The following is a 12,088-nucleotide window of genomic DNA, read 5'->3' as shown; positions in this document are numbered from 1 at the left end:
TTGTGCCGGGGCTGCATATGTATTCATGTCAGGCAGCAGGGCTCATAGAAATGCATGGAAAAGTCAAATCATTTCGCTGGTGGCAGTGAAAGTTAAAAAATAACTGGAGAAAAACCAATCTTTGCATGGAAATACGCAAGATTTTTGAACACAAGTTAAAGATGACATGTCACTGATGTTTTTTTTATAAGATTTGGTAAACCTTTTAATATTTATCACTGACCAAATACTGTAATCGCCGCTATGTGGCGCACTGCACTCCCTTTTCTTCTTGGAATTTCGGATAAATATTAAGCGAATCTCTGGACAACAAAGTGAAATTTTATGTGAGCAAGTCAAAAGTTTTTAAAATTGTGAACAAAGTAGGCAAACTACGAAACTTCAAGGGCTTGTTCGTCCAGCCATGAGGCCTTACATTCAGTACAACCTCACACTTCGTCCAGTACACACTTCCTATTTTTGTAAAATTATTGTCAACATGTTTTTACAAGTTTTTTTCAATGATCTAAACAAGTTTAGGCACACAGTCTTTATTAATGTAAGACAAAATTTAAGTGTTGCCAATCTTAAATTTGAGCTGTTTAAAAGTGTCAAAATTCCAGTTCAACGACAAGTTATCATGTTTCTCGGTACGATCCTCACAGACGACTTTCCTGTAGCAAGGGCTTACAACCGGAATAGAGCCGACTTACAGGCCTTTGACGGCCAACAACTGGTTTGTCTTTTGCGTTTTCGCGACAAAATGGAGTTTAAGGAGACTCTGTCAACCTCATCCTCAATGATGTCTCGGGATAACGAAAAGCCTCTGGACGCTCAATCAGAGTTCGTCGGTTTCGAAAACGGCTGCTCCTCAGCCTCAAGTTCTGCTTCAAGTACCAGTAGCTCTGAAGAGTCAACCCCGACCCCGAGTTCGGCTTCTGTTTCTTCCACCGTGAATGAGCAAGGCTGCGGAGATCCGTGTGAGGTCAATTGCTGTGACGAGGGCGGAGAGGGTCGTCCTCCCTACGCCAGGGTCATGCCGGAGGATCGGCGGTACGGGGTCGTGATAACCAACGAGTGCGACCCGTACGACTGCAACTTCGACTGCGTCCTGCAGCACCTGGTGGAATCTTTCCATTCGGCGGTGGATGTAGCCACTCTCAGCTTTAGCCAGTGCACTCCAGCCGTGTCCTTCGAATGCCTCCTGCTGATAGCTGCCGGGATAGCGACACCAGTGACTGGCTGCAGCGCGCCATGCGACCTATGAGCCCAACCTACCTGTGCACCACCTTTATTAAGCATTTTGAACTGGTCAGGTGCTCCTTCGTCGTCCCCATGGTCGTCGAGCGAGAGCTGTGCCGCATCTTCCACATCATGGAGAAGCAGAACTGCGGTCTGGATCTGAGTAAATGGTGCGTCGTTCGAAAGACTGCTCTGGACCCCTGCTCCGAGGACTATGCAAAGAGGGTAATCTTCGACGGGTACCCCAATTACGAACTGGTGGTTTACATGGACAACTGCTCGAAGGAATACATCCTTCATCACTGTGGAAAAATTCTATTTATAATGTGGCACCTACCCGTCGACTTTTCCACCGACCTGCCATGCCAGTAGACGATTGGATTCAACAGATGATATCTTTGCAGTATGTTTTCTATAGCTTTGGCTTTGTCCCATAACAAGAGCACTGGCGAAAATAAGCCATCATTTTTCGGAGGAGTTGGTGTGTTTCTACTTCCTGAAGTCTGGAAAGGACCCTTTTCCTTAGAAAAGTTGGAGAGCCTGGCCAAGTTCCATCCTAGATTGGCATTATGTAGATGTAATCACTATGTATATTGGAGTCAGAGAGATTTCAATCGGTACAATCCAACGATCTGGAGAATATGCCAGATCCTGGTATCCTCGCTTCTACGCCAGGTCAATTAAAAAGAGCGTTTTAGTTTACTAACAGTTTCGTCTCCTGAGTGCGTCAAGTAGAATATGAACATCTGTCCAGGCTACAATAGACTTATGTCATCTTTGGGTCCAGAATTTGGCACCATGTCGACATTATATTCATAATCCATCAATCGTTAGGTCCAGTGCTTTTCTCGGCTCTTTTATCATGAATATTCCAGATTCGGCAAATGTATTATGAACATTGGTCCAGGCTTCAATTATTTTATTAACATCTTCGGGTCCTGAGTGCGTCGCCATTTCGTCATCATATAATCGTTATCGTCATTTTCACCATCAAGCATTAAGTCCAGTATTGCCACAGAGCCCTTATTATCATGCACAAATATGATATAATTTCCGCAATCATCGTTACCCAATATGTCACGCCTTGAAGTTATTAATTTAGAAGCTACGACTATAAATGGTCTACTAGTAGTACCCTACCTCCGGATTCTTCCCCCATCAGGTCAGGGTTTCTTTCATAATCTTGATAATCAAGTCCCTGGATTTCGGGAGCAACTTGAATTAAATCAAGTTCTCCAATCGGTGGTTGCAGCTGAAGGTTTGCCGCATCATTTCCAATCGCAATCTGGACGTCATCTACACCAAAGTTGGCTTGTTCGCTATTGGTTTCGGCTGGCTGAACTCGTCGTGAAGACCTTCCCTTGGCAAACTGCAGACCCTGGCAAAACGAACTCGATCACGGCCTACTAAATCAAATACCACAAGCAATCGTTTTCAGAGGCAACTTCAAATTGGAGCAGACAGTAAATGTTAAAAGAAAATGCGGTTATTGGGATAAGCAATTTGACTGGATCGAAAGTGCGGTAGAGGAACCCTTGTCAGTAAATGTATAAATAAGTGCGAGAAAAGAAAATTGTAATTAAAAAGTAAATGGATATTGCGCTTAGAACGCAATATGATTTTTAAATGATCTCTCTTGTTTTTTCTTAACGTTTTTATTTTTGTGAATTTTAGAATTTGGTATATATTACCCGTCCTTTATTTTAAAATATATTTTCAAGCATGTATTTGTAAGATCTGCTTTTATGTTGTACGAAAAAAAGACATCGCTTTTCGGAGGAGTTGGTGTGTTTCTACTTCCTGAAGTCTGGAAAGGACCCTTTTCCTTAGAAAAGTTGGAGAGCCTGGCCAAGTTCCATCCTAGTCTTGATCAAAATGAAATCGACCATAAAAAGCAAATGTTGTCAGAGCTTTTCTCCAAATACAGGAGGTAAACGTAAATTTAAAAACTTAATGAAGTCGCTTGGGATAAGCAATTGAAATGGATCAATCGTACGGTAGAGGAATGTCTATGAATGTTTAAATATGTGCCAGTATACAGAATTATAAATTATAAGTAAAATGGTAATTGCACTAAGAACGATGAATGCTAATAGCCAACTAATAAATAAACAATCGGTTAAAGCCTTTTTGGGTAATAACCTTTTTATCCAGACGGAACAAAGTATTATCTATTAAAGCACAAGCAGCCATCATCTTTATTTACAGATTGACTAGCTTTCCTTTTCGATTAGGGCGCTATTCAAACTTATTCCTCGCCAATAATATCTGAATATTGTATCTTTATCTGCGACATTCGCACCCGTTCTCCACAGATCTCTGTCGCATTTCCCGCAAAATCAACCGACTGGCACAAGGAAGCGAAACTTTCCCAGCTACAAATTGCCATACTCTTGGCTCTGGCTTATGGCCAAGCTGGGAAAACCATTGGAGGAGGCTGGGCTGGGGAAAACTGGGGCTGGGATGGAAAAGCGATGGCCAAAAGTCGTGCTGCCATTCCATGTGGCATTTTAGTGGCCATTGCCAAGCAATTTATGCAATGTTTGCTTGCCGAGCACGAATTGCAGCATTGAGATTTGCAGTTCGATTCGATGTTCGAGCAGCTGCAACTGCAACTTCAGTTGCTAAAAATTGCCCGAAATGCAAATGCTAAACGGTAATTAAGGGCCAGATGGAGCAACTAAACGAATCCATTGCGGTGTAATAATTTCTCAATTAAATTTTAGGGTCTTCCCCCGTCTACGAACAGCCGAAATGGGCCAATTTATTGATAGTAATTGGAAAATTATGCACAAAGGCGTGCTAAATGGCAGGGCCCTGCAACCTGCCATCGATGGTGTAATGTGAGCCACATGTGAATCGTCGTTACGTTACGGATACCCAGATATCCAGATACCCCATATACACCCAGTTACCCAGGGCAGCAGCTCATTTTTAGCCGGAAATGAACTAGAAATGTAGCCGAAAAGCAGCCGCCGCTGGCAGAACGACTCTTGTGGTAAATCGGAAAATAGTTGCCCAGTGCCGCCCGATGGAAAACCCGCAGAAGGCCCGCCACACCGAAGGACCCACGCCCACCGAACAGGACTGTGGGTGGGGCAAAGTGAAATTAAATTAAATTTCCGCTTAACCCATTTCTTCCCGCGGCTGCTTTTTGAGACGGCATTTTGCACTTGGCGTAAATGATATGGAAATTATGAGTAGGGATACTTTGCTTAATATAAACAGTTTATTAAACCTTTAGGAATGGAATAAAATATTTAATAATATGTATATTTAAAGAAATATTTTTTAAAGGTTTTCCTAAATATTAAAATAGTGAAAATCCTTATGTCTTACTACTTTTTAAAATATTACAAATAAATATATGAAAGTTGAATAAAATATTAAACCAATTGTATATTTAAGCCAACATATTTTTAAACATTTTCTAGAAAGGTTAAAACAATGTACTCCCAATTTACTAATAATTATTAAAGTATTAAAAATGCCATGAAATTGAGAAAAAATAAGAAGCAAATGGTACATATTTTTAAAACGGTTTCTTAAAAAGAAGAACAATTGTACTCCCTATTCCCCACTAAATATTGAAAATATATGAAAATATATATATATAATATAGCAAATTTGTTATACGTTTTTTATGGTAGAGAAATAGTACTCCCAATTCCCTATTTGACAGTGATTAAAAATATGTTAATTGGCTGATTACATATCGTATTTTTTGAGTGCCTTGGAAATATGTATTAAAAATGAGTATTATATATTAAAAACTAAAAAGATTTCGGTTGTACTAAATAAATACTAAATTTTAAATTATCATACGACTCTATTATAACCTTTAACCAAAGAAAACACATAAACGAGTTAAACTAAGCTAAAGCAAAACCATTAAGATTTTCCCCGCTTATTAAACATTAATGCCGCCAAATAGCCACCACTTTCATATTTAATTAGAGGGGACTAAAATGTATTTGTGAAAGGGACTTTGTAATTTTTTCCCACACTGATGTGGCTCTTGCGCTTTTCCCCAAAAAGTCGTGAGAGCGTGACAATCGTAATGAAAAACTGATGTCAAAACAAACACACACACGTGAATGGGGTCTGAAATCGGGAGCTGGAATGAAATAGTGTCGAGTTTTTGCCAGCCTTGTGTTTTATGCAAATTCTTTTCGCTCACCTCAGCTCAACGGAGTTTGCTGTTTGGACAGGTGGAAAAGGGGGCGTTTGGGGGGGGGCTGTGGGCGGCGGGGGCGTGGCTGGGGGTGGGGCTTAGCAAAGAACACACAGCTTTGAAGTGCAGAATAAATAAAATGAATGAGCTGCCGAGTGTTGTGAGTGCATAATGTAGTAAGCGGCAAAAGAGGAGCGAAGGTTGAGGGAACACATTTTAAATGGTCTTTAAATGTCAACGAGCTGCAACTTGAAAGTATCTATGTCTATGGTTAGGAAAACTAATGGATTATGCTTAAAATCTTAGTGCTTTCTTGAAATAAAAACAAAGAAAATATTTGCACAATGAAGTTGATAGTTATTTTAGGAGTACTACGTACTTGATAACAACTTATAACCAATTTTAAAGCCAAACAATGATTTCTTATAACACCAATTTTTAGAAATTAAAAAATATGTATTATGTTGTTTTAATAATATTTTAATAAGTAATTCAAATATTTAATAAATTGAAATAAATAATAATGAAGTCCTCTCGGTTTGCCATACTACTTTCACACAACAAAATCGAGTGTACCTTCAACTTTATTTTAAAATCCTTTCATATAGATAACAATTTAAGAGCACTTTTGTCTTGATTTCATGAACTTTTCTTCTCGAATAGGAAAGATGGATTGAGATAATGGGTTTTTATCCGTTCTCAATTAGGAAATAGTTTTAATATTGTAGGCCTAAAAATGTGAATGACAGTGTATATTGGTTTTCCCACTGTTGTTGCGCCGCAAAAATGTTTCTAATAAAATAGCACCCAAACACCACGTGTAGAGATCATCAAAATACTTTGCCAAAAACCAATTGATTGATGCCTTGCCAGCCGGGAAAGTCGCACAAAATGTTCGGAAAACAATTGCAAATCTGGAAACAGAGTGCCGAACCAATTGTCACCAATGTCTGGGCAATATGCCAGCCGTTGCTGGCCATAAATCACTGTCAATCGAATCCCGCCAGTCATGCATCAATCAGGCCCAAAGTCAATCAAAAAATTGTAAACTTTTGCCAGGCCCAGAGGGACAACATTTTTGTGGTACCGCCCTGCTATGTAGTGTATATAAGTCTCTGGAAAAATGTCTCATTAGAGTGAGTTGTTACAGTTTCCATTTCCGTTTCCGTTTTTGGCCAGGGCATAAATCATATTTATTAGAGCAAATGCTGTCGGCAGGGCGGACTATGTGTCGATTATGTGCCACAAATCAAAAACGCACAAATAACATCAAATTCGAGAGCCCGCCGAGAACAAAAGGAAGACTTTCCGTGATGTTCAGAGGGGCCATAAATAAAATTTCGGCATGCAAAACCAATTCAATGTGAGGGGCCAATTGCTCGAAAGGGCAGGAAGTGATTGATTTATGCCTGCCTGTTGATCGAAACCCCTTTTGGCCGCAATTTCGGTTTACGTTTTTATACGCAAAAACCAAAATGTTTTATTGATGATGTGCCGCGCAGGCGGCAATTGTCGGTTGCCTTTCGGAGCCAGTTTTCCACAATTTTGTTGCATTTTGTTAGAAGGCTGGTTGTTTGTATGGTTGGCTGTTCGATGGCCTTTTGCCGGCTCATTGCCCTGGTAATTGATACGCTTCGCCTGGTATTTTAGTCACGTCCCCTAACTAACTTTGCCAAACAATTAGTTTCAGTTCTTTTACGCGCTCAAAGTTTTGCTCAAGTTTTCCCTGGCTTTTTGTTCGGGATTTTCCAGCTTCCTGCAGGCTGTTGCTTATCACAATCCTCTGCTGCTGCTGCTCCAGCTGCTCGACAATGAAGTTTTCCCAGTGACAGTTAAGTTTCCCGATCGGCGGCCAAGGGCTACGCGCATGTCGCTCTAAGGGGTGGAAAATCGCACTGCTAAACCCCAAAAAGGGACAACGACAGATAGCGGATAAGGACATGTAACAGGAGTAGATGGCAAACGCCAAGGGGAATGAGTGGAGAAGCGTTCTGATAAATAATACAAGAAACAAGAAAAGAAGCAATATTTTGTACAGAAACAACGGTTTCTTAGGTATATCTATAATATAATATTTTTTATATTTTTAAAATAACGAAATAAAAAATAAGAATATCATTAATATTTTATTTTGCTTATTTCAACTTATTAAAAAGGAAGCGCTTATAACAGAAAACTAAATACAATTTTTTAAACGATTTCTTTGGTAGTCGCTATATCAATCATGGGCTAAATAGTTATTAGTAAAATCTCTACCTTAAAAAAAAACTTCCCAAGTATTTTCGAATTTTATACAATCTACGTTCCAAAAACGTTTGTTCGTTTATTAGTTAAAGGACAAGTTATCCCGTGTTACTAGAATTCTGCACTATTTTAATCGTTTCATGACAAGGGTTTCTCTATCGTACTTTCGATCCAGTCCAATTGCTAATGCCAATCAACAATAACGTTCACCTCCTCTATTTCGAGAAAAGCTGACAACGGTTGCTTATAGACTATAGATAGACTAGGATGGAACTTGGCCAGGATCTCCAACTTTTCTAAGGAAAAGGGTCCTTTCCAGACTTCAGGAAGTAGAAACACACCAACTCCTCCGAAAAATGATGGCTTATTTTCGCCAGTGCTCTTGTTATGAGACAAAGCCAAAGCTACTGAAAACATACTGCAAAGATAGCATCTGTTGAATCGAATCGCCTACTGGCATGGCAGGTCGGTTGAAAAATCGACGGGTAGGTGCCACATTATGAACAGAATTTTTCCACAGTGGTGAAGGATGTATTCCTTCGAGCAGTTGTCCATGTAAACTACCAGTTCGTAATTGGGGTACCCGTCGAAGATTACCCTCTTTGCATAGTCCTCGGAGCAAGGATCCAGAGCAGTCTTTCGAACGACGCACCACTTACTCAGATCCAAGCCGCAGTTTTGCTTCTCCATGATGTGGAAGATGCGACACAGCTCTCGCTCGACGACCATGGGGACGACGAAGGAGCACCTGACCAGTTCAAAATGCTTAATAAAGGAGGTGCACAGGTAGGTTGGGCTCATAGGTCGCATGGCGCGCTGGAGCCAGTCACTGGTGTCGCTATCCCGGCACACCATCAGCAGGAGGCACTCGAAGGACACGGCAGGAGTGCACTGGCTAAAGCTCAGAGTGGCTACATCCACCGCCGAATGGAAAGATTCCACCAGGTGCTGCAGAACGCAGTCGAAGTTGCAGTCGCACGGGTCGCACTCGTTGGTGATCACGACCCCGTACCGCCGATCCTCCGGCATGACCCTGGCATAGGGGGGACGACCCTCTCCGCCCTCGTCACAGCAATTGACCTCACACGGATCTCCGCAGCCTTGCTCATTCACGGTGGAAGAAACAGTGGCCGAACTCGGGGTCGGGGTTGACTCTTCAGAGCTACTGGTACTTGAAGCAGAACTTGAGGCTGAGGAGCAGCCGTTTTCGAAACCGACGAACTCTGATTGAGCGTCCAGGGGCTTTTCGTTATCCCGAGACATCATTGAAGATGAGGTGGACAGAGTCTCCTTAAACTCTATTTTATCGCGAAAACGCAAAACACAAACCAGTTGTTGGCCGTCAAAGGCCTGCAAGTCGGCTCTATTCCGGTTGTAAGCCCTTGCTACAGGAAAGTCGTCTGTGAGGATCGTACCGAGAAACATGATTACTTGTCGTTGAACTGGAATTTTGACACTTTTAAACAACTCAAATTTAAGATTGGCAACACTTAAATTTTGTCTTACATTAATAAAGACTGTGTGCCTAAACTTGTTTAGATCATTGAAAAAAACTTGTAAAAACATGTTGACAATAATTTTACAAAAATAGGAAGTGTGTACTGGACGAAGTGTGAGGTTGTACTGAATGTAAAGCCTCATGGCTAGACAAACAAGGCCTTGAAGTTTCGTAGTTTGCCTACTCTGTTCACATATTTTACAAGTTTTGATTTGGTCACCTAAAATGTAACTTTGTTATTCAGACATTCTCTTTTTATAGTTCAAAATGCAATACATATATTGATAAAAAGCAAGGAGGGGACTAGGGGTTGCAACCCTTCCACTCGATTCGAAAATTGATTGTGTTTATTTATTAATTTCATTCCATTTTCCCTTCTAAATTCCAGCTATGGGTGCTCGTCTGTGCCGTCTATTTTACTGTGCACCTTTTTTATGACAATCTCTTTGTACAAATCGAAAGCACTCCAACTCCATCATCGCAGTGTATCGAGCACTGGCTAAATCCTCTGCACATTTGTACCAGAAAGCACCACAGAAAACAACAAAGCGAAAGCAACAGTTTGCAGCAGTTTTTCGCCCGCCCATTCAAGTGGCGATTTTCCCTGTTTTCACGTTTTCCTGCTGCTGTGTGTTCTCTGTTTTCCCTGCTTAAGCTAAGAGTGTATAAATATTCTATATACATGTCCGGGGCAATCCGCTTAACTGTAACTGGGTCTTGGGGCTCGAGCACAAATTGCATTTGGCGACCCTCTCGATATGGTCTCCTTCTCTTTTATTTTTTTATTTTCCTAGAACTGCAGAAACCCTTAGCTGCTTCATTGCATTCGCGAGCGCAGAAAGCGCGCATTTATTTGCCATTTTTCAAATGGAACTTTGCGCAGAGTTTATTGAAAACTACACTCAGTTTAATTGAATGGGTGAATGGCAAAAGGACTTTAAAGTGCCGAGGTTCTACTTCCTACCCCCCCTAAGTACCATTTCAAAGTCAAATTGTATGCGTGTGGAAAAGTTTGCGGGCCTCAAAGGCGAAAAGTTGGCCGCGTGTTTTCGTTTTTCACACCAAAAACCCGTTTATAATATAATCCAAAGAGGATGGGGGGCCATGATTATGCCATAAAAACAAAAGTCAGCCTGCAAAATGGCCAACTTTTCGCTCAGCACTTAGTTTTCAATTATGAAAATTTGCATTACGCCAAGTGAAATATTGATTTTGACTTCCGTCCCGCCCCCCGAAAATTGATTTCCTCGACCAGCTTTCTCTCTCAATTACTTAATTGCACCGCCAGCCAAAGGACAATGAAGTCGAAGGACGAGGGACGAGGATACCGGGACACTCTCAAGCAGATTAAACAATTCCTTTCTGCGCTTAATTAAGGATGCACAGAGCAGTGCAGCTAAGTGACTGTTGAATGGCTGTATCTGGATGTGGATCCCACCCCAGAGATACTCATTTACCACTCTTTTGCCCCGATTCGATTAGTGACAGTTGAGCTGCACGAAAACCCATTCAAACTGTCCAAATGCATTCCACCGAAGATGAGTTTTTTTTAGCTTATTGTTCGACTTCTTCAGCGAGCTCCGCCTTTTGTCATATGGCAGCAAGTCATGCGTTAATTCTTTTTTAGTTGAGCAAATATAATGCGTTCACTTGGGCACACTAATCACTGACAAAGTGCAGTTTAAAGTACCGCCAATGGAAAAAAGGATTTCTTAAGGGGGTTTAGTTTTCAGCATAGGTTATTATTTATTTTAGTACAAGCCCTTTTATACATAACCCCTTAAACGGTTTTTTGAGAAAATCCAATTGGAAATGATTTGGGGTACTTTGAGATAACCAAATAACCTAAGCCTATTAATTGATATTTGTAATAATTAAATAAAATAATTAAAATAATAATGTAATTAAATGATAAGAAATTTGATTAGTATTTTTTAGTTTTAAAAGGATAACTTTAGTTAGATAGAGCATTTATTTCTAACAAAACCATAATTATATCTGATCATTTATAAACTGGCTAAGTATTTTCAACAAAAAAAAACCAAGGCTGTGCAACAGAATCATCTTTGCTCACTCTTAAACGAATCTTAAAAGAATACCAATATTGATTTAAACGAGAAAGGTAATCTCCTATTGCCCTTGGCTACCTGATAAATTGAAGAAAAGAAGTAATCACAGCTTAGGTACTTAAGAAAACCCAAGATAAATTAAAATTCAGCCAAATGTTAATGCCTCACTCGATTGATTTCCCCAAGGCAGCCACAACATTTGCGCTAATGAAGTGTTTAAGGAAATTAAGAGTACGCATACGCCGTGTTTCCCACGCACAGCTCACATTACGCATACGCCATGTGTTTGGTATTCGGGGTTTGGGGTTCGGGAAGTTAACGAAAATAAACAGAAGACGAAAATTTTTAAATAAACATTTCCATATCTTTGCGTCGTATTTTATCTGCTAACCGGGACAAAGGCCAAAAGGGGCGGGGCCAAAAGGGGGGGCGGAAGGAAAGAACAACGAGCAAACGAGGGCGGGAAAAAATATAAACGTGAAATAGGGAAAACAAGTTAACGCTGATTGCACAAAGCCGGAGGATTTGTAGACGGCTGCACAGTCAACGACTTGGCCCCTGCCCCCCCCTTTTCGCCTTTCACCTTACTCCCCTCGCCAGAAAAGAACAGGAAAAGTTAAGCAAAACACGAAATTAAGAATGGAGAGCCCCGACTTTTCAGGCAGCATGTGCCTGCGTGTGTATCCGTGGTATCTGTAGGTATAAAGGATACATTAACAAAATTAGCGCGGCAAAGCATTCAACCAAAGTTGGGGCTTTCATTGGCATGCACTGGAAAAAACAGCTGTGTGAGTTTTTCAATTTGATTTTAATTAAAATAAAATTTGTTGAGAAAACCACCAGAAAAATAAATATACTTTATATAAATAAATAAAAATAATA

General features: G+C 40.6%; 1 protein-coding gene and 1 pseudogene across 1 annotated transcript; one reads left to right on the top strand and one right to left on the bottom strand.

Moving 5' to 3' along the window:
• The first annotated feature begins 421 nt into the window (after positions 1-421).
• Positions 422-2,191, top strand: LOC119546959 (annotated as a pseudogene).
• Positions 2,192-7,693: 5,502 nt separating this feature from the next.
• On the bottom strand, positions 7,694-9,270 carry LOC119547295. The gene has a single exon (XM_037854083.1). The coding sequence runs from the start codon at positions 9,203-9,205 to the stop codon at positions 8,090-8,092; it is 1,116 nt and encodes a 371-aa protein (XP_037710011.1). The 5' UTR covers positions 9,206-9,270; the 3' UTR covers positions 7,694-8,089.
• Positions 9,271-12,088: the final 2,818 nt, after the last annotated feature.

The sequence above is a fragment of the Drosophila subpulchrella genome, chromosome 2L, assembly GCF_014743375.2.
Source record: "Drosophila subpulchrella strain 33 F10 #4 breed RU33 chromosome 2L, RU_Dsub_v1.1 Primary Assembly, whole genome shotgun sequence".
NCBI classification, from domain to species: Eukaryota; Metazoa; Arthropoda; class Insecta; order Diptera; family Drosophilidae; genus Drosophila; species Drosophila subpulchrella.
The sequence above is the reverse complement of the archived record's forward strand: the minus strand, read 5'-3'. Positions and strand labels throughout refer to the sequence as shown.

Excerpts from the sequence above, each read along its gene's own strand:
- LOC119547295 (XM_037854083.1), bottom strand. The coding sequence starts at position 9,205 with ATGTTTTTACAAGTTTTTTTCAATGATCTAAACAAGTTTAGGCACACA.